General features: G+C 40.3%; 1 protein-coding gene across 1 annotated transcript in view; it reads left to right on the plus strand.

The window, feature by feature from the left end:
- NPC1 (NPC intracellular cholesterol transporter 1) overlaps window positions 1–22187 on the plus strand; it is a 52356-nt gene that overhangs the window by 26319 nt on the left and 3850 nt on the right. Inside the window, exons 8-23 of the mRNA XM_077810364.1 lie at window positions 287–657; window positions 1183–1409; window positions 2144–2244; window positions 4381–4483; window positions 5828–6017; window positions 6658–6840; window positions 7689–7803; window positions 8947–9074; window positions 9173–9313; window positions 11581–11670; window positions 11869–12059; window positions 14857–14972; window positions 15804–15933; window positions 16416–16616; window positions 18621–18852; window positions 21385–21498. Coding sequence (XP_077666490.1) covers window positions 287–657; window positions 1183–1409; window positions 2144–2244; window positions 4381–4483; window positions 5828–6017; window positions 6658–6840; window positions 7689–7803; window positions 8947–9074; window positions 9173–9313; window positions 11581–11670; window positions 11869–12059; window positions 14857–14972; window positions 15804–15933; window positions 16416–16616; window positions 18621–18852; window positions 21385–21498 — 2633 coding nt within the window. The remainder of the gene's footprint in view (window positions 1–286; window positions 658–1182; window positions 1410–2143; window positions 2245–4380; window positions 4484–5827; window positions 6018–6657; window positions 6841–7688; window positions 7804–8946; window positions 9075–9172; window positions 9314–11580; window positions 11671–11868; window positions 12060–14856; window positions 14973–15803; window positions 15934–16415; window positions 16617–18620; window positions 18853–21384; window positions 21499–22187) is intronic.

Here is a 22187-nt window from a genome sequence, read left to right on the forward strand (position 1 = left end):
ATAAACATGGTTCCATCTAATTGTGCCACACTGGCTTGCCACATTGTTAGAAACTACTGTAGCTAGAAGAGTGTTTTAGCAGTTTTTCTCCTGCTTGAGCCCCTTTGTTGATAAGACCTTTATCTTTTGGTTTATGGTGGTTTAAAAAAAAAAAAAAAAAAAGTAGAATCAATAAATGATCTTCTCTGTAAGAATGCCTGGAAGCATCTGACTGATCCAAAGAGATTACTGGATAAGAAAATAGTTCATTTTAATAGTTTGGATCTTGTATCTCCTCTTCCTACAGGTGAGGCTTCCTGTGGTGAAAGACTTGGTGAGAGGTTTGAGAACTGTTTACGGCTCACATTCATGTCCTGGGGGGCTTTCTGTGTTCGAAATCCACGGCCTGTTGTTCTCTTCTCTCTGGTCTTCATTGCCATGTGCTGTTCAGGCCTGGTGTATATCAAAATCACTACAAACCCTGTAGACCTTTGGTCAGCCCCAAGCAGCCAAGCTCGCAAGGAGAAGCAGTACTTTGACACTCACTTTGGACCTTTCTTCCGTACTGAACAACTTATTATTCAAGCTCCCCACAGTAAGCCACACATCTACTCACCATACCCATCAGGAGCTGATGTGCCTTTTGGGCCTCCGCTTGACAAAGATATCCTATATCAGGTAACATGGGTTTTGCAGGCCTATCTATGTGGAAGAGATGTGAATGCAATGTGTTTTGCAATACTTGTAAGACCTAAAAGGGATTAATTATCAGTATGAAGCTGGGTTTTGTTTCGCCTATGTGGTTAGCATATAATGTGAATTTCCACCAAAAACTAATCTGTTATAAATATCTAAAATATCCTCTGGAGTTAGCAAAGAGACTGCAAGAACTTCCAATCCGCCTTGCAGCAAAGGGCTAATCACCTTCCCCCACTTTGCCACTCCTGTACCTTCATTCCCACTTGCTTTGAACCTCAAGATGTATGAAAAATACTCCTCTAGTACTTAGAATGAAAACCACATTTTGCTTCATCATTTGCTGTGTGCTTATATTAGAAGCGTGGTACCCAGCTCAGAAACCGCCAAAAATGCCCCATGACTTTTAAAAGTATTTGATCTTACACCGAGAAGAAAAATGCTCTTTCCGCTCCACCAAATGCCTTCGGACAGTGCTGTTTTGAGTTATAGTGTGTTTTGTTTCAGGTGCTAGATTTGCAGAATGCTATTGAAAACATAACTGCTGCTTATGACAATGAGACTGTAATGCTGAAGGATATCTGCCTGGCTCCTCTTACTCCCTACAATAACAACTGCACTATCCTGAGTGTGCTCAACTACTTTCAGAACAGTTACTCCATTCTAAATCATTCAGTTGGGGATGAGTTCTTTGTCTATGCTGATTACCACACTCACTTCTTGTACTGTGTCCGGTAAGCAGAGCCACTAAATACATGCTTTAAAAATATTTGTGTACAGATGGACTCTTAAAAACTGTTTTGGGGTTGGTGGTTTTTTTTTCTTCCCATTTGACGTGCTGTATCCAATGCCAGCAGCCTCTGAATTTTTTTCCTGGTTTATTTGATAGAATGCCATCTGTGTGTGTACTTTTGATTGGTAGTAGAGCATCTCTTTCCTGCATTTCCATGTCTACCAGCACTCCAATGGAGTTTTTCACAGTCATAGTGATGGATGCAGCACCAGAGACTCATACAGAGGCTTGAGCAAACCCCACCACCTGGAAAAAATGCAAGATGATATTCTGCTTCAAATCAGCAACATGAGGATTCCTGGCTTATTTCTTCAGGGCATTAAAGAGAGAAAAGTGTTTTTCTAAAGTAAAATATTTTTGTACTAGCAATTTTAAAAGGCTTCACCTGAGAAATCTAGTTTGTTTTTTGAAGTTTTTTTTTCAGCTTAAAATGTTTTTTAAACCACAATAAGTAATTTACAGATAAGCTTTCACCTTTGAGTTTACATCACAAAGCAAGCAAATTTTGTGTTCAGTTTACAAATGTAGTTATTGCTCTGTCACACCAATACCCAGCATAATCGCTGTAACACTGTAAACAATATGTAAGTGTACAAATTTTCACTGCTGCTTTGCACTCCCAAATATCAGATTATTTTTAAAAAAAAATCAATAAACTGTGAATATATTTTGCAGGGCCCCAGCATCTCTAAATGATACAAGTGAGCTTCATGATCCCTGTTTAGGAACATTTGGTGGACCTGTCTTTCCATGGCTTGTGTTGGGAGAATATGATGGTAGGTGTAATTGCAAATAGAGCTGGAAATATTGTTCGTGTACTTAAGGTCGATTACTTCTTAAATTAGATCACTGTCTTTGTTTGTAGGTTTGTACAACTTGTACTCTGTTCCCTTTTGTCTCTTCACCTTTGTGAATGCCTTCTGTTTACTTGTAAAGTTTCATGGACATCTTATGGTGCTGTATAAATGTATTCCAGAGAGTTGAGGTCTGGTGAATTGCCTGCTTGCAAGAATGATGAGATAGTCAGTCATGTGAGGATGTAATGACTTTCTCCTAGATTTCACCTGGGAGGGATGGAAACAAACTGTTTCAGAAAGACCATTAATATTGTGGCATATTACTAAAAAAAAAAAATTAGTTCCTGCTAAATATTCAGAACAGAACATACTCTGTGTCCCCCAAGTTCCACCTGCCCTATGAAAGCTCTCTGTGTATGTGTGTGTGTTGGTTTATTGGAAATATTTAAAAGATTTAGAGGGAAGAAATGAAATAGACAAGAGTTTGAGGGATGGTGGGATGTGCTCTGGCTTTTTGGATCACTTAGAACAGAGCAGAGGAGATGGGGTAACAATGATGAAAAGTAATTATTTTAGGGAAGTCTTTAGATACTCAGGACTGGGAGGAGTGGGATTATTTTTAAAATGAACACGATATGGGGCCTCCAAAATAAAATTTGGCCTCGTTGACCTTGATAGTGTCCCTTTTGAATATTTAATGTGAGTGATCGGGTAGGGTCAAGGTGAATCTAATCACAGTAATTTCAATCAAAAACATATTACATGTGATCAGTGTTCACTCTGAGAAACTTCATGCTTTCTCTGATTGCCCAGTCTTGTTCCATTTAAATAAATGGTAACTCATTGGAACTTCAGTGCTAAGGGATCAGAGTTTGTGTACAAGTTAATTTCACTTGTTACTTTGATTTTTTTTTTTTTTTAATTGTGGCATAATTTGAGAGGGGTGTGAACAGGAATGCTCATCTCTTACACACTAGATCAGGGATGGGCAAACTTTTTGGCCTGAGGGCCACATCTGAGTATAGAAATTGTATGGAGGGCCATGAATGCTCATGAAATTGGGGGTTGGAGTGTGGGAGGGGGTGCAGGCCCTGGAGTGGAGTCAGATATGAGGAGTTAGGATATGGGAAGGGGCTTCGGCTAGGAGTGCAGGGTCTGGGATGGGGCTGGGGATGAGGGGTTGGGGGTGCAGTATGGTGCTCTAGGCTGGGATCAAGGGGTTTGGAGGATGGAAGGGGGATCAGGGCTGGGGCAGAGAGTTGGGTTACGGGCGGGAGTCAGAGGTGCAGGCTCCAGACAGCGCTTACCTCAAGCAGCTCCCGGAAGAAGTGGCATGTACTCCCCTGGCTCCTAAGCGGAGGCGCGGCCAGACAGCTTTGTGCGCTGCCCTAGCCGCAGGCGCTGCTCCTGCAGTTCCCATTGGCCACGGTTCCTGACCAATGGGAGCTGCGGGGGCCACGCTTGGAGCAGGGGCAGCGTGAAAAGCTCCCTGGCTGCCCCTACACGTAGGAGCCAGCATGGGGTACATGCCACCACTTCCAGGAGCCATGCGGAGACACATGGAGTGGGGCAAGCCCCTGACGCTGTTCCCCAGCTGGAGTGCCGGAGCAGGGAAAGCTCCTGATCCTGCTCCCCGGCAGGAGTTTGAGGGCTGGATTAAAACTTCTTTTGGGCCGGATGCAGCCCCTGGACTGTAGTTTGCCCGCCCCTGCGCTAGATATATAGGCACAATATCAATTGCTTTATTTAGGTTATGAATGACTTCAGGATTACCTTTCTTAATACTTTATGATATCACACTTAGCCAGTCAAGAATATTTCTCCTTGGATGAACTCCAAAATTCTCATCCGCCCATGTGTCCCTGCAGACAGTTTCTCTGTAATAGTTTATGGGTGTTCCTGAAATCTGAGGAGTGGTTGCAGGTGACTAAGCAGATTGGATTCAGTGGGATGCCAGAGACCGGAAATGAGTTGCTTGAAACAACATCCCATTAAAATCAAAGAGAGAACTTTACAAGAAGTCCCCCATCTTCTTCACAAAGAAAGATCTGTGTCATGTTTTCATAGTGGGTTTTAGTGTTTTCTCCTTCCAACCTCTTCCTTTTTTACATATAGATGAAAACTACAATAATGCTACAGCCCTCGTTATTACCTTCCCTGTCCACAATTACTACAATGATACACACAAGCTGATGAGAGCTCTGGCCTGGGAAAAAGAGTAAGTTTCTTGTAATTAAGACTAGACTGTGACAGTTGGAGTAACCTCATTTTTTCTCTGAGCTTAGCAGACTTCACAGCAAAGACAACAATGTTCCAAACATGCACTGAGAGTACAGAATGCTTCTGTGTATAAATTTGAAGTGTGACATTGATTTAGGATTGACTGTGCCAGTGATTGTACAAAGCTGAATCAAAAATATAAACTTCCACTTCTGTATAACTTTTTGTTTCTGATGAGATCCTTGTTTGGCACATAAACCAAGAGTTGTATCTCTGTGCTCTTGTCAGCAAAGTTCTATCCGGCAACTGAGAAATCCTTGTGAAAACGTTTATGTAGGTCTCACTGAAATAACTGTCTCAGTTCAGACTCTTTCAGTTTCACAAGTAGATTTACTTCAGTAGTTGTAGCAATCGATCTTGTGAACCTTTTTTCAATTGCCTGTATTTGAAATTAAATTAGTCTTGTTTTCAAACTCCAGAGAACATTGCTCTTCTGTTTCTTTGTAGAGACTCACTTTCTCCTTGAGTAAATAAGTCATTGTCACATCAAGGGACTGAGATTGGGTTTACGAAAACAAGTATCAGTTCTATATTGCAACTTACTCTGAGAGAGAATAAGCTACAAGAAAAGCATTCCTATATTTGTGGAAGATGAGATGGAGACGGTGGTTGGGGTAGAGTGCATTTCTAATTGGTGTCTAATGGTTTAGCATCATAAACTCCACTCAGCTGCATGTTTCTGGGCTGAGAGGAGAGCAAAGGGCTTGTCTAAACACGTTGTACTCCTCTACGTAGAAGTGAGATGTTAAACCAGTGCAACTTTGTGTAAGGGCACTCTTACATTGGCTTGCACCTGTAAGCCTGGTTTAAACCAAAGTGATATGAATGTCCACACACAAAGTTGTACCAGTTTTGATAAATTGGTTTAACATCACATGTTTTATTTAAATTGATGCAACTGTGTGTAGACCTGCCTGAAAGGTAGGTATTTGGTGTTAGGAAATGATCCAAAGTTTTGGGATGCAGATCTGTCATACACTTATTTAAGTCATGCCCCCACTCATTCCACAGCACCATCAGTTACGTGGAAGTGTTTCAGATGTTCACCATGATAAAAGTGGAAGATCTAGAGAAGTGTGTTCTTAAATACCATGTGCTCTTGTGCGGAAGGGGTTATAGCCTGCTTAACATTAAAGACTTACCTTGATGTTTTTAAACCTTTTCCTACCATCTCAACTCTGTCTTTTGATGGGTAGGTGTACCGTATGTATGTTTTGAAAAAGATGTGGTTTCTTTTTTCTTAGCTTGGTGTTTTTAAGAAAACATTTGCTTTTCTTTTCAGGTTTATCAGCTTTGTGAAAAACTACCAGAATCCAAACCTAACCATTTCATTCTCTGCTGAACGGAGTGTTGAAGATGAGATAAACCGTGAAAGTAACAGTGATATCAAGATTGTTGTAATTAGCTATGCTGTCATGTTTCTGTACATCTCAATAGCCCTAGGACACATCAAAAGCTGCGAAAGATTTCTGGTATGTTTAGTTTATGTTGAAAATAATATCATAATCATAACTTCTTACGTGTGTGTGTGTGTGTGTGTGTATAGCACATAGCATTTAAAATAAGTTAGAACACTAATCTTTGTAACACCTTTATTTTGTTAAATAGTCTAATCTCAACTTTAACTAGTTTTCATGATCAGTATTTTAATATCAGCTAGTGGTGTTAGCATTATTATAAAGCATCCCTAGATTTTTGTTGTTTGTCTTACCAGAGTGTTCTGGGTTACAAACGGCTTCTCTTTTTCGAAGAAAGAGAAGAAACTGGGAAATCAGTGTCGCACTTGATCCCCTTTCCTTCCATCATCACATCCCCCTTTTAAAAAAACTTTTTTGTCATTAAAAAAGGCATTTTAAGTCATTCCTGAACCAAGGCCTTTCAAATTAGGTGCAGTTTTGCTCTTCAGTTTCAAATAACATAATCCTGAATGTTTAAAAGGGGCCATACTGTAGGCAGCCTCAGTGTAATTAGTAAAGCTACTTATTTTATCATACAAGTCAAGAGTTTACTCTTAGATTGGGAGATATGTTCCAAAATATTCTGGTTGGAATGGCTTTGACGGATGTATTTTCATTACAGTTAATATTGTGTGTGTTTTTGTTCATTTGTCAGGTGGATTCAAAAATCTCTCTGGGCATTGCAGGCATCCTGATCGTATTGAGTTCAGTAGCATGTTCTTTGGGTATCTTCAGCTATTTTGGAATCCCATTAACATTGATTGTTATTGAAGTCATTCCATTTTTGGTGCTGGCTGTTGGGGTAGACAACATCTTCATTATAGTTCAGACATTTCAGGTATTATAATGATCTCTTTTGTGTTTTTAATGTGTACGTACTATATTAGCTCCTACTTTAGGGCCTCCATCCTGTGAGGTGCTGAATACCCTTCTACTGAATGCAGTAGAAGTTGAAGGTGCCTGGCACCTCGCAGGATGAGGTTTGTCCTGAGAGTTGATTTGTGAGAGAACAGTAAGGATGATATTTATTTAGTGACTTGCAGTTTCTCAGTGTAAAGAATGTTGCTGATGCAGCTCTTTTACGTTTGGAAGAATTAAAATGATTTTTGGCCTCTAGACTGTGAATTATAGGCAGAGATACAGTTCATGGCCTCACAGCAATCAGTGGTGAAAGATTTCACCATCATCTCACACTTTTTACCATCACCTTGGTAGACTGTAGGTGAGCTGGATAATGGGGCTGAAATAGTGTCTGTTTTTATGTAATAATGAGCATGAGGACCATGCTTTATAAAATGTGGTGGTTAATCCATTTTCTAGCTGACAGTTGTCTCCAAAACCCACCAGAAATAACTGGCACCCTTGTGGCATCTCAGCAAAGACCAAGCATTTGAATGGGAGACTGAATTACCCTTTCATCCCTATGGGCCTTCTAGGTTTGGGTTGAAATGCATTGCTAGGGCAGTGTAGTGAAGCTCATGCTGTGGCTGCTCAGGCTTTGTAGCTACTCAGTGGGTAAAGAGAGCTTCTGTCTCGATGGCTGTCACTCTAGCACACTAGAAGCACTGACTTACTATAAATACATAACATTGACTTGACATGCCTTTTGTTCCATACTTTTGAGAAGTTTCTCTGAAAATATACTACTTTAATCCCTAATGAGTGAATTACATTTCCTTAAAACAGAGAGATGAGCGTCTTCCAGGTGAAACTCTGGATAAGCAGATCGGCAGAATCCTAGGAGATGTGGCTCCTAGTATATTGCTCTCATCTTTTTCAGAGACGGTAGCATTTTTCTTAGGTAAAAATTTAGTCTTTTTTTCTGTGCTTGGAGATTTTGTACTATACTTATTGCTGTGTATATTATTTATTCACTTTCATCACCCTCTTTGTACAATGCTTAACCAAATAAGAATGTTCACTGTATTGCCTAAAAAAGTACATCCAAGGAACTAAGAGATCTCTACTAACAGTGAAATGAATCTAACTCCACCTCTGTGAGGTAGGCATTAGCCCCAATTTCCATAAAGAGAAACTGCGGTGTGCATGATTCAAAGTGACTTGTCCATGGTTGCACTTACAAAACATGGCAGATTTAGAAGTAGAAGTGACAAAATCTCCCACTGATTAGAGAAACTGGCTAGATGTACAGTTGATGGGAAAGTGGGAAGATAGGAATAAGGAGTCTAGAAATCTCAGTCTTAAAGAACTTAGATATTCCCCCTCATCACAAAACCCGCATTGAGTCTGGCACAATTTTATAGCCTTCTCCAGCACTATAACAGGAATGTCTTGGCTGGTATAATGGGATATTTCAGCTCCTATTTTAGGTGCAGCCACAAGATTGTATTGTGAAGTTTCCAGTGACTGCTAGCAATATGTCTGATTCCCACTAGTGCTTTGCTTTAATCAGCATAAATAATATTTTAATAGACTAGAACAGGCATTCTATAGTGTCTTGCGTTGACTGCTGAGAGGGGAGACAAGGAATATCTTAATCATGTTGATGGTATTCTGAACTAGTTTTAATCCATGGTTACTTGCTGAATAATTACATCTGCCTGTATGGTACTGGAGTGGATTTTAACAAGGTGTTTTTGAAATCACCTTTTATATGCAGACCCCAAAGTGGTGTTCTGGCATCCAGGGATCAGTTGGATTCAAAGAAGAGCTAGCTGTGCCCCACTTATCTTCCTATAGCAAATGTGGGGTGGAAAAGAGGGGGTGGCATATAGAGCTGCCTTAGCAGTTCCTATGCCACTTGATTTATCCTCCTATTCTGGGAAAATCATCCAATGGCATTAGGTAGCCTTGCACTGGCAACTCCGCTCCAGGGCTGCTCATACTGGTGGAGAAGGTCCAGTCTGTATGTTTGTACATGTCATTTGGGGATTTGGCCAGGCCTAATGTCCTGACCATCCTTTCGTTCTCCCCCTCCTCCCAGGGACTTTGTCTACCATGCCAGCTGTCCGCACTTTCTCCCTTTTTGCTGGAATGGCTGTGTTCATAGACTTCCTTCTTCAAATAACCTGCTTTGTAAGTCTCTTGGGATTGGACATTAAGCGACAAGAGGTGAGTCCATTCTAATTCCAATTCAATATACTGCAACTTCTGCACACTATTGGGTGGTGATTGCATTAATTCTAATATGACTCGGTTTTATTTTCTAGAGAAATCAAATGGATATTCTGTGTTGTATCAAAGGCCGGGAAGAAGAAAGCAGAGTCCAGCATTCTGAGAGCATCTTGTTGCTGGTCTTCAAAGACTTATATTCTCCATGTCTGCTTAAGGACTGGATGCGACCAATTGTGGTGTGTACACCTTCACTTTTTGTGAGACTTGACCAAGAAAATCTTTTTGAACCAAATACAAATCATCCAAGAATACTCAGAACTGTCTTAAAGACAGAACTAATGTTTAATTTCTACAGTATTACATACTTTTTCCAAAAATAATTGTTGCACTTAAATTACTTGTTCAAATATTTAGTAATTTATATTAGATGCATTTTTAGTAGGGCTGTCAATTAATTGCTATTAACTCAAAACATTAATTCAGAGATTAATTGCGATTAATCGCAGTTTCAAACACACTATTAAACAATAGAATACCAATTGACATTTAAGTAGTTTGGATGTTTTTCTACATTTTCAAATATATTGAATTCAAATATAACACAAATACAATAATATAAAGTGTAGAGTGCTCACTTTATATTTTTATTACAAATATTTGCAGTGTAAAAATGATAAACAAAAGAAACAGTATTTTTCAGTTCACCTCATACGAGTACTGTAGTGCAATCTCTATCGTGAAAGTGCAACTTACAAATGTAGATTTTTTTTGTTTGTTTTTTTTTGAGTGCAGTTATAGAACAATGTAAAGCCACTCAGTCCTACTTCTTGTTCAGCCAATCGCTATGAGAAACAAGTTTGTTTACATTTATGGGAGATAATGCTGCCCACTTCTTATTTACAATGTCACCTGAAAGTGAGAACAGGTATTTGCATGACACTTTTGTAGCTGGCATTGCAAGGTATTTATCTGCCAGATATGCTAAACATTCATATGCTTCATGCTTTGGGCACCATTCCAGAGGATATGCTTCCATGCTGATGACGCTCGTTTAAAAAAAAATAATGCGTTAATTAAATTTGTATGTCTCCTGCCCTGTGTTTTACCTGCATTCTGTCATGTATTTCATGATATAGCAGCCTTGGATGATGACCCAGCATGTTGGTTGTTTTTAAGAACACTTTTTCACTTCAGATTTGACAAAACTCAAAGATTTGAGATTTGTAAAGATAGCTACAGCACTCGACCCAAGGTTTAAGAATCTGAAGTGCCTTACAAAATCTGAGCGGGACGGCGTGTGGAGCATGCTTTCAGAAGTCTTTAAAAGAGCAACGCTCTGATGCGGAAACTACAGAACCCAAACCACCAAAAAAGAAAATCAACCTTCTGCTGGTGGCATCTGACTCAGATGATGAAAATGAACATGCGTTGGTCTGCACTGCTTTGTATTGTTATCGAGGAGAGCCCATCATCATCATAGACACATGTCCTATGGAATGGTGGTTGAAGTATGAAGGGCCATATGAATCTTCAGCATATCTGGCACGTAAATATCTTGCAACACCGGCTACAACATTGCTATGCAAATACCTGTTCTCACTTTCCGGTGACATTGTAAACAAGAAGCAGGCACCATTATTTCCTGAAAATGTAAAGAAACTTGTTTGTCTGAGCTATTGGCTGAACAAGAAATAGGACGGAGTGGACTTGTAGGCTCTAAAGTTTTACATTGTTTTGTTTTTAATGCAGGCATTTTTTATACATAATTCTATATTTGTAAGTTCAACTTTCATAATAGAGATTGCACTACAGTACTTGTATTAAGTGAATGGAAAAATAATTTATTTTTACAGTGCAAATATTTATAATAAAAAAATAAATATAAAGTGAGCACTATACACTTGTCTATGTTGTAATTGAAACCAATATATTTGAAAATGTGTAAAACATCCAATATTTATATCAATGATATTCTATCATTGTTTAACCAAGGGATTAATCACGATTAATTTTTTTTAATCGCTTGACAGCCCTAATTTTTAGTAAGCAGAAGTAAAATAAACATTTTTCTTTTGGATTTGATACTTGAGCCAACTTCCATTTAAACACAATGGAAAGTCTCCCATTTCCCTGAATAGGAGTTGGATTAGACCCTTAGTTCCCAACTTCATTTACTACTGATTGGTTCTGTGATATGGTTAACTCTGTCAGTAGTTGGCATTCTTAGTCAGTAATATGGTTCTGTATTTAATTTGGGCTTTGATTGTACCTTCCTTCTGAGGTGAAAATAGCTCCTCTTTGTGCTTCTGCCATCACCATACTGCCATCACCATACCATCCAACCAGGTATACTTATTCTGGAACTTCACTACATGATAGCAATATAATGGATGATTGATTTCCTAAATGAGGAGTATTAATGCATGGAGTCACTGTGTAGGGCTGAAGTCTTTATTTAAAACCATTCTTGTGTGTCATAAGCTGTTCTTGTAATTTCTTACAGATATCCTTGTTTGTGGGCCTTTTGTCATTCAGTATAGCAGTTTGTCACAAAGTAGAGATTGGCTTGGATCAGTCTCTTTCCATGCCTGATGTAAGTGTTGATTTAAAAAATTTGTTTTTTTTTTTGCAGAAGGAAATGATTTAATCAGTACCAAATAATTGAAACACGTCACCTATTTCTGACTAGACAAAAGTCATGTTACAATTCCTCAGCATTAACACAGTACAGATGAGAAACATGGACAGACTGAGCTGTTTCAGAGATTTAACTCAAGTTTTCTTTTTTAAGGACTCCTATGTAATGGATTACTTCAAATATCTCAGAAAATACCTGCATGCAGGTCCTCCTGTGTATTTTGTCCTAGAAGAAGGGCACAACTACACCTCTTTGGAGGGGCAGAACATGGTGTGTGGTGGAGTTGGATGTAATAACAATTCACTTGTGCAACAAGTCTTCACTGCAGCAGAAATTGACAGCTAGTAAGTGCAGCATTTTTCTCCTACTGATCTCTAGAGCAAGTAGTATAGCTAAAGTTGCCCAGCACATGTGTGACAGGTTTGGTCACAGAGACCCCCCCTGGGGACTGTCACCTTACATGCTGAATTTACCTCTGAGCTCGTTTTCCCTGCCAGCTTGGGACTCCAGAACCCTGCCTTGTTGAGCTAGACATGCTAGCCTGCTGCAACACAGACCCAGGTCTGGTCCACGCCCCCAAAGCTGCAGACTTTAACCAAAAACTGCTCAGCAGGTCACCTATTTCCAGCACCCAGACACCCAGCTCCCAATGGGATCCAAACCCCAAATAAATCTGTTTTACTCTGTATAAAGCTTTTACAGGGTAAACTCCTAAATTGTCCACCCTCTTTAACTCCTGATAGAGAGATGTGCATAGTTGTTTGCTCCCCCAGGTATTAATCATTTACTCTGGGTTAATTAATAAACAAAAGTGATTTTATTAAGTATAAAAAGTAGGATTTAAGTGGTTTCAAGTAATAACAGACAGAAAAAAGTAAGTCACCAAGCAAAATAAAGCAAAACATGCAAGACTAAGCCTAATACATTTAAGAAACTGTTTACAGGTAAAATCTCACCCTCAGATGTTCCAATAAGCTTCTTTCACACGCTAGACTCCTTCCTAGTCTGGGCCCAATCCTTTCCCCTGGTACAGTCCTTGTTAGTTCCAGCAGGCATCTCAGGTGGAAAACAGGGGTGTTCTCATGACTGGCAGCCTCCTTTGTTCTCTTCCACCCCCTTTTTATAGCTTTGGCACAAGGCGGGAATCTTTTGTGTCTCTGGGTTCCCACCCCTCCTTCTAAATGGAAAAGTACCAGATTTAAGATGGATCTCATTACCAGGTGACAGGGTCACATGTCACTGTAAGACCTCATTCTTCATTACCCAGGGGCTGGCCCACAGGCACACAGGAAGGCTTGCAGATAAATAAACCATCCACAACCAATTGTCCTAGTCAATGGGAACCATCAAGATTCTGAATCACCATTAATGGCCCACACTTTGCCTAATTACAGTAGGACCGCAGTGTTATACTTCATATTTCTAGCTTCAGATACAAGAATGATACATTTATACAAATAGGATGACCACACTCAGTAGATTATAAGCTTTGTAATGATACTTTACAAGAGACCTTTTGCATGAAGCATATTCCAGTCACATTATAGTCACACTCATAAGCATATTTCCATTAAACATTATGGAGTGCAACATCACAGTGTCTTATTACAAGGAACACTTCCTGTTTCAGTTGCTTATAAGTTTGCCAAATGCTTGGGCTGAAATTTTCCATGCTGGGATTCTGCCTTGTACTGAACTTTTTGGAAAGCTTTAGCAAAAATGGTTCAGCAGTTTTCCAGAACAAGACTGGGGGGAAAAGACTTAGTTTTACATGTGTTTTTAAAAAACACTACAATTATAGTGCTTCCATGCTTTGGATCAAGGACCTGAAATTTTATGAGGAGTTTTCTTTGGTGTCAGGGATGTGCCCTCTTGCTGTTCCCATGAAAAAACTGAATTTGAAAAATTTTAGTTAAGACATGCTCAGGTAGACTTGTTAGAGCTTGACCGCTTGAACTCACCAAAGATTCCATCTGTACTTAGCATGCTCCAGGTTGTGATTGCAGGGGCTGAGCAGGACTTTTTCTGTAATTGCTGCTGTAATTCATGTGGTGCTGGGCTCAGGAACTGAGAGAGAGGAATCTTTCTCCTGTGCTCTCGATGCTTCATCCGCCGGTGCCTAGGCAGTGTGGAGGAGGAAGTGGTCTGACTCAAATGCAGTGTGGACAAGAGACATCTGGGACAGTGGTTATCAACCTTTCCAGAATACTGTACCCCTTTCAGGAATCTGAAGCCTGAGCCCTGCTGCCTGGGGCTGAAGCATGTAACTTAGCTTTGCAGGTGCCCCTCCCCGCCCCACCCCAAACCTGTTCTGTGCCCCCTTGGGTTAAGAAACACTGATCTAGATGAGTTGAAGTACCCTCTGGAAGATATGTACCCCTATACGGATATGTACCCCTGGTGGAGAATCACTGATTTGGGGTGTGGTGGAGGGAGTTGATTGGGCCTGGGAGCTTGCGGGCAGGGGAGAGACAGGACTGGCTGGGCAAAGAAACTAGTACTGGGGAGCAGAAGAGTGGGACTGGGTTGGGGAGAGGCTGGGATGAGGAGACTGGGGTTTGGACAGGGAGCCTTGAACCAGGGGACTGGGATGAAGAGTCTGGAGTGAGTGAGACAGGGACTGGCTATGTGAGGAGACTGGTATGAGGAGCTAGAGTTGGGGAATGAGAATAGATAGTACTGGGACAGGGACTGCTAGAGGGGACGGGGCAGAGCACACTAGGTACCCCTAAACACATTCCCCTCCAGAAGCTGAAATGGAACCCAAGATTCCTGTGTCTCACCTTTCGTCTGCTGTCAGCAAAGATCTGTGAAACCCACCAGCAAAATTTCTCATCCCCCTCTAGTGCTGGTCCACATAAAAGATAACCCACTACTCCCATTGGCTTAAGTAGCAGAGGTCTGTGCTGTGGATCTAAAGTTCCAATCCTGATGTTAAACCCTGTGGGTGTCGATGTCAGAATGATGGAATTTTTTTTCAGTGTGGTTTTTTAAAAACCTAGTTTGTATGTAATTTGCTATGTTAAAAGAACTCTAAAAGTTGTGAAGTTTGAACGCTTTTAAGGAAATGCCAGAATTAAGGTTGTGTCTCTTGAATCATCTGTCTGGTATCTATTGGTATCTATTTTTGTTATGTTTCAGCACAAGGATAGGCTTTCCCCCCTCTTCATGGATTGATGATTATTTTGATTGGGTTAAACCACAGTCATCCTGCTGCAGAGTCTACAACACTACTGGACAGTTCTGCAATGCTTCAGGTACTCTGCGTTTTCTTTTTCATGTTTCCAGTGTTGCTTTAATCATATTTACAAAAGCTTTTCAAATACATTTTCTTCTAAATAAGGACTTGAATCTACCCTCTTCTTTTAATATCACAGCGTTCAACCTGCTTTGTGCAACTTTTTTTTTTAATTGGCTAGATGTACTTTACTTTCCCATTCTGGAATTATTGCCATTTCTGGAAGGAGACTAAATTTAATGCAGTTTAAATGTTAAAATGCTGCGTTCTTAGAAGATGCCCTTTTGGACAATAATGTTCCCAAAATAACTAATTGGCGTACGGACCACTTTGATCCTTATGAGCTCTAGATAATGCAATAAGCAGTTTATGGCCCTCGTGTCTTGAAAATTGCCTGCACTGTGCCTTGCGTGTTGGGATCTGTTGTATGGTACTGAATACAGAACATAGAGCTCGGTAACACTATTTTAGTCTTTGTATTGGACTAGCCTTATCTAATGTAACAGCAATCCCAAGCACAAAGAAATGGGTGTATTTGATGCAGAAAATATAGGACTTAGCTCTGTATTTTGGGTTTTCTCTCTGGATAGAGTAAGAAGAGTAAAATTTTTATATAACTCTTCTTACTCGTGTGTGTGTGTGTGTGTGTGTGTATGTATGTATATATATATATTATATATAATATGAGCTACCTTTATCCAGCAGTGAAAGAATTAGTTCTTTTAGGGTTGGATGAGCCCTTCAGGTCACTGAAGTGAAACTGAGTATTGTACAATGTCCTATAGATGTACCCTTGCTGTCTGGCTGACATTGAGTGCTTTTTATTTCTTTCTGCTTTTGTTTTTTCCAGTTGTCGATGTATCCTGCATGCGTTGCCGTCCACTGACTCAAGAAGGCAAGCAGAGGCCTCAGGGTGGAGACTTCATGAAATTTTTGCCAATGTTCTTGTCCGATAACCCTAATCCTAAATGTGGAAAAGGGTAAGTGCCTATAGACTGAATCAGTTTAATCTCTGTTGAAAATTAGCAGGTGAAATAGGAACCAACAGTGACACTTGTTTATGAAATGTATACCCATCATCCAAGCCTCTGTGGGCACACCTGCATTTTAATTTTAAAAACATACTGAAATACAGACCACCTAAAAACAGAAAATCCTCTTGTGCTCCTATGAGGCAAAGTTGTAAGTATCAGATTTTCTTTTGTCCTAGTTATCTTGTCTGGAACATCCTACCTAAGTGATCAACATACATGATCTCTTGTGGGGGCGCTAGTTAGTACTTTAGGAATATTTTCTGATAACACTGTAGAACCCATGTCTCGTATCATAAGAATTTGCAGATAGTTGGATTTCTCTGCTATTTGTGTTACATTGAGAAATCCTGATTCTTGGCATCAAAATGAAAGTGGTTGATCTTGTTGTTGCTTGACCATGAAGTAATACAGTTGCACTTCATGTACAGAGGACATGCTGCATATAGCTCTGCTGTCAACTTCATAAACAAGAACTCTGATGTTGGAGCTACTTACTTTATGACTTACCATACAGTGCTCAAAACTTCAGCTGACTTCATTGATGCTATGAAAAAAGCACGGATCATAGCAGATAACATTACTGAAACTATGGGCATCAAAGAAAAGAATTACCGTGTGTTCCCTTACAGGTATGTGGTGGATTTTTTCGCTCTAGGAATGTGTGTATAGTAACTTTGGGGAAGAGGTCGTGGGTTCTGGAGAAAGTGCATGTTGGCTGGATGTATGTATTAAGGGCTGAGGAAGGATCTTAAAGTATTTTAGTTGTTTTTTTTTACTATGATTTAGCAGCTGGAAATAAGGAAAGCCAGCACCATGGGACCACCAGCATACGTCTTTAGGTCCCAGTTTGAGAACCTCTGTGTTAAGGGTTCTACCAAGACAATTAAATACATTGTTGTTGGAAGCCAGTCGCTTTCCAACCTACTCCTGCCAGCGATTCTTCCAATCTACCCCACAATAAAGACAATAAGAAAAGGAGTACTTGTGGCACCTTAGAGACTAACCAATTTATTTGAGCATGAGCTTTCGTGAGCTACAGCTCACTTCATCAGACATAAAGACAATGGTAGTCTTCTCCAGTTTGCAGGAGTTACCTGTGTCTCCAGTTTTTGAACCATCATCTCTTCGGAGCCATATGTCCTCTGCTTTTTCTTTTTCCTATCTGAATCTGTAGAAGGCTGACCAGCCATTCAGGAACTTGTGCAGGTCTTAGGGATTTTCCTTAGATGCCACTATTTCTTCATTTTACCTTCTGCTATTCCCTATCCTTTAAAACCCCTTGGTTTTTTATACTTGTTATACTGAACTTTTGAAAAGTTCAAGTGATTCAGTGCTCTAAATTCTTGCTGCTAATTGTTGCTATCCACTTTTTCGTGACCCTCTTCCCTGATGCTTTTTCTAAACTGTGAGGACTCTTCCCTCATAAACACGGGGATTTTAGAATAAACAAAAAGCCAACTTTTAAATGCCCAGAAGAGAAATTTCTTGCTCCTCAGACCTCTTCAAAACAGCTGATGAAATTAAATTGGAATCAATATCTTGCAGTAAAACTTATTCCTTTGACTTTCTCCACCTTAAAAAAACTTGAAAGAATATGAATGTTCTTAACAATATTAATGTTTCATGAAATTCACTTTTTTAAGGTTTAGCCTATTACCTGTATTTGATATCTTTTTACTGCCCTGTTCTCAAATAAAAAAACACTTAGGAAAATAGTTCTCTAGGATTAAAGAACTCTTTTTTTTTTTTTTTTTTTAAATCTGGTTCCTCTATGGCTATTGTGGAAGTATAACATTGTATAAGTATAACGTTATATAAGGGGACATGCTGGATACATTGTATATGAGAGGGCATGCCAAAACATGTTACAAAGTATCTGAGGGAGCACACATAGGGACAGTTAGCTTTTGAATGGAGAAGCAATTAAGATAGAGCCAGCATGTCTAAGAAGCAGGCATCAGAATGGAAGGTGTGAAGTGCAATTAGTTAAGTTAACTGGAAGCTGTTAAAGGAGATTGTTAAGAGTGGCAGGTAATTGAAGATACGTGACTGGTCTCAGGGATCGCGAAGGGTGGTGACTAAAATCTTTTTCTTCTTTTGTCTGTAACTTCTCTGTAACTTGTTCTCCAAAAAACTGTATAAATTAAAAAACACAAGCCCCACTCGGGGGACTCACTTCTAAATGTATTAGCAGAGCAGCTTTGCTCATAAAACAGAGTGGTCTGATAAATTGTGAGTCTGAGTCAAACTTTGACACTATATATTCACTTAATGCTACAGTGGCACAGCTGTAGTGCTTCGGTGTAGGCACTTAGTACAGTGATGGGAGATTCTTCTGTGGCTATATCTAATCCAACTCTCTGAGAGGCGGTAGCTAGGTTGATGGAAGAATTCTGTCTACACCCAGGGTTAGGTCAGATTAACTATCTCTCAGGGTGTGGATTTTCATGCACTTGAGAGATGTAGTTATGCTGATGTAATTTTTTTCAATGTAGCTCAGCCCTGAGTCAAGAAAAAGAATAGATAGGTGTTTTCTACAAACCTCAATGATTCAAACACTTATGTCACCAAGAATCATCTCCTAAATAGGTCTAACCAAATGGATGGCTAATGACTGTCTCTTCTTTCCACAGTGTGTTTTACGTCTTCTATGAACAATATCTGACAATTGTGCATGACACCATCTTTAACCTCTGCGTGTCCTTGGGATCGATATTCTTGGTGACGACTGTGCTGCTTGGTTTTGAAGTGTGGGCTGCTGTGATGGTATCCATTACTATTGCTATGATACTAGTCAACATGTTTGGAATAATGTGGCTTTGGGGCATAAGCCTGAATGCTGTTTCACTGGTTAACCTTGTTATGGTAAGGGGTATGTGTATTTGTGTGTGTGTTTAAAGGGGCTTTGATGTTCTCAGTGCAAAAGCAATGTACATAGCATGTCCTGAAATCTGTGACTGGCATTATTTTGTAAAACCTGACAATTGTAACTTAATATCTGTTTTGTATAGAAAACTTGCTAAGGGCATGGCTACACTAGTGTGTTTACGGTGGCGTACCACTGTAAACTCTCTAGTGTAGCTGCTTTAAGCCGACAGGAGAGCTCTCCAGGGCTGGAGCACCCACGGAAAAAAATTAGCAGGTGCTTAGCACCCACTGGCAGCCAACTTCCCCCTTCCCCCAGCACCTCCTGTCCACTGATGGCCATGCTGATCAACTCCTCCCCCACCCCCTCCTAGCACCTCCTGCCCTCTGTGGATCAGCTGTTCTGCAGTGTGCAGGAGGCACTGGGAGGGAGGAGGAGCAGGGACGGGGTGCACTTGGGAGGGTTGGGGGTGGGGCCTTGGGAAAGGAGTGGAGTGCCTGGAACTGAGTGGGAGAGTTGAGCACCCCTGGGGAAAGTTGAAGCTGGTGCCTGTGGGCTTAACTACTCCAGCCCCTGTGAGTGGCAGAAGCTTCGGCGGGAGACACAGCACTGTCCACGTGAGCACTTCTGTCAGTGTAACTCATGTTGCTTGGGGTGATTGATTCACACCCTTGAGCAACATAAATCATGCTGATGTAAGCTGCAGTGTAGACATAACCTTAGACTTATTCTGACAGGAGTGAAGAGGTTAATCTCTTATATTGCGCTTTAGAAAATTTATACGTGTGGGACTTTGCACAGATACTGTTAGAAAGGTAACTGCACAGTGTGAGATGGTGTGTAAAACCCATCTTTTACAGGCAGTGTGCATACACAGAGAAGAACAGAGCTTGGTTGTATCTTCACTAACTTTTCCGAGTAGCAGCCATGTTAGTCTGTATTCGCAAAAAGAAAAGGAGTACGTGTGGCACCTTAGAGACTAACCAATTTATTTGAGCATAAGCTTTCGTGAGCTACAGCTCACTTCATCGGATGCATCTGTTAGTCTCTAAGGTGCCACAAGTACTCCTTTTCTATTTACTAACTTTTCCATCATTCCACTACAACTGATGCAACTTCTGTCTGTAGTAGCAGTAGTAAAAGCAGGCTGCATATCATGTCATTTAGGTCTGGTCTTGTGTGTGCAGGCACATGCCATACTGTCTCCACACCATTAATCCCTGCATGATTAAGGTTTTACCCGACTGATGCCTCTGCACAATAGATCTCTGCACACTGGGAACACTACAGCTGCTGATCCAAGGGTAGAAATGCCTGTGGCCAATCTAAGTTAAGGGATACAGTAACATCACTAAGAAAGGGTGTAGTGTAATGGAAGGGGAATGAGTAAAAAGCTACTGTAGGCCTTGGAGAACCATTTCAAGACTCTGGTCATATGTTTTGTTTGCCCTCTGGTGACTGTTTTAGGAGAGGTTTCAGAGTAGCAGCCCTGTTAGTCTGTATCCGTAAAAAGAAAAGGAGGACTTGTGGCACCTTAGAGACTATAAAAAATTTATTAGAGCATAAGCTTTCGGGAGCTACAGCTTGCATCCGATGAAGTGAGCTGTAGCTCATGAAAGCTTATGCTCTAATAAAATTTTTAGTTGCTAAGGTGCCACACGTCCTCCTTTTGTTTTAGGAGATGCTTTAATGCAGGCTTGAAAAGGGCAGTTGGCCCTCTAGCGCCAAACAGTGGCTGTTGTAAGAGAAATAAATAGCAAATGAGTGAAGGCCCAGTAAAAACTTGTTGGCTTTATTCAATGTCTTATGGGCAAGTGAGAACCAGATAGCCAAAAACTATGTAAACACAGCTCATTTTCTGATGCTTCATGTCTTGTCCATGCTACAAAATGCTGCTGATGGAGTAAATTAGGTGTACAGTTGAAGAAAGACTTTAAAAGCAAAAGATACACACTTATAATGGAACCCTGAGAAGAAAAAGTGCTAGTGAGGGAGTACAATGACTCTTTCAATGCAGACTTACCAATCTCCGTTGGACTTTTTCATAATGCAGTGTAGATACACATACTATCGCCATGGGTGTTTATCTGCAAATATTGAACCTGTTTTTGGAGTGGTATCAAAACACAGGATCAAATGTCAAAGTTTGTTACATAAGAGAATGTTTCTACAGCAAGACCAGTTGTGTGTGTCTTTCCTCCCCCCAATACAGTCAGTGATCCAGTCACTAGCCAGTTTCCTAAGGGTCAATACACTGGTGCTTTTTACATATTAACTGCTTTAATAAATTATATTTAAACCAGTCACTGAGCTCTGTGCTCATGGTTTTGTCACCAGAACCCCCTCTCAAAATTTGCCCTACAATCTCTGATCCCAGCTTTTTTAGAAAAGTCAAATTGTATGTTTTGACTCTCTTGTATATTTAGACTGGCATCTTGGACAGTAATTTATAGCCTCTTTGGCCCTCAATACGTGGGGGCTGAAGTGATAGCTTGGCGCCAAGAAATTAACTGACCTGTTCTTACTTTCAGAGCTGTGGTATCTCGGTGGAGTTCTGCAGTCATGTCACAAGAGCATTCACTGTTAGTGCCAAGGGTAGCAGAGTAGAGCGTGCAGAAGAAGCACTCTCCTGCATGGGCAGTTCTGTAAGTGTCTGTTCCTTTGTAGTAATATGTTCCTTTTGTGTGTGCAGACAAAATGACTTAAACTCAAGTTCAGTGCTTTCCCATCATCACTGCAACTTTAATCAAGTAATACCTTGTTACTTACTAAATGCTTATGTTGTAGGATCCACTTTGCCTGTCATATACTGGGTGTCATTCTGCAATGGTTAACCTTCTGTTATAATGGTGTCAGTCACAATTCCCTACATGAGTCTAGATTTCTGTTATAGGCCTGAAAATAAGGTTTATAACTTCTGATTAGTTTGATTGTAAATTGTGATGCTTAAAATTGACTAAAACTTTCTAAAATTCATTTTTAAGTGTGACTATTCAGTGCTAGGTCATAGCCTGAAATTTTAAAAATGCTTGTGTCAGTTTATTGGCTCAGGTGTTCGGCAGGCATTATAGAACTCCAAACAGTTTCAGCTTTGACTTCTCTTCCATGTAGTTAACCTCTGGCGGTGCTTTCAACCAAAATTAGTCGGAGTATAGACTAAAGCCTGAGTGAAGGTTGCACAGGCTAGTTATGTTAGCTAACACATGGTATAAATATACTTTTTTGGGGTCTCTGTAGTTAGTTGGGTGATCAGCCACACTCATGTTAGTGTCCTTGCTGGTGTTGCATTCCCCCATATGTGTCACTAGGACTTCTGGGAGCATGGTTCTTAGTG

Source organism: Eretmochelys imbricata, chromosome 2 (assembly GCF_965152235.1).
Source record: "Eretmochelys imbricata isolate rEreImb1 chromosome 2, rEreImb1.hap1, whole genome shotgun sequence".
Lineage (NCBI taxonomy): Eukaryota > Metazoa > Chordata > Testudines > Cheloniidae > Eretmochelys > Eretmochelys imbricata.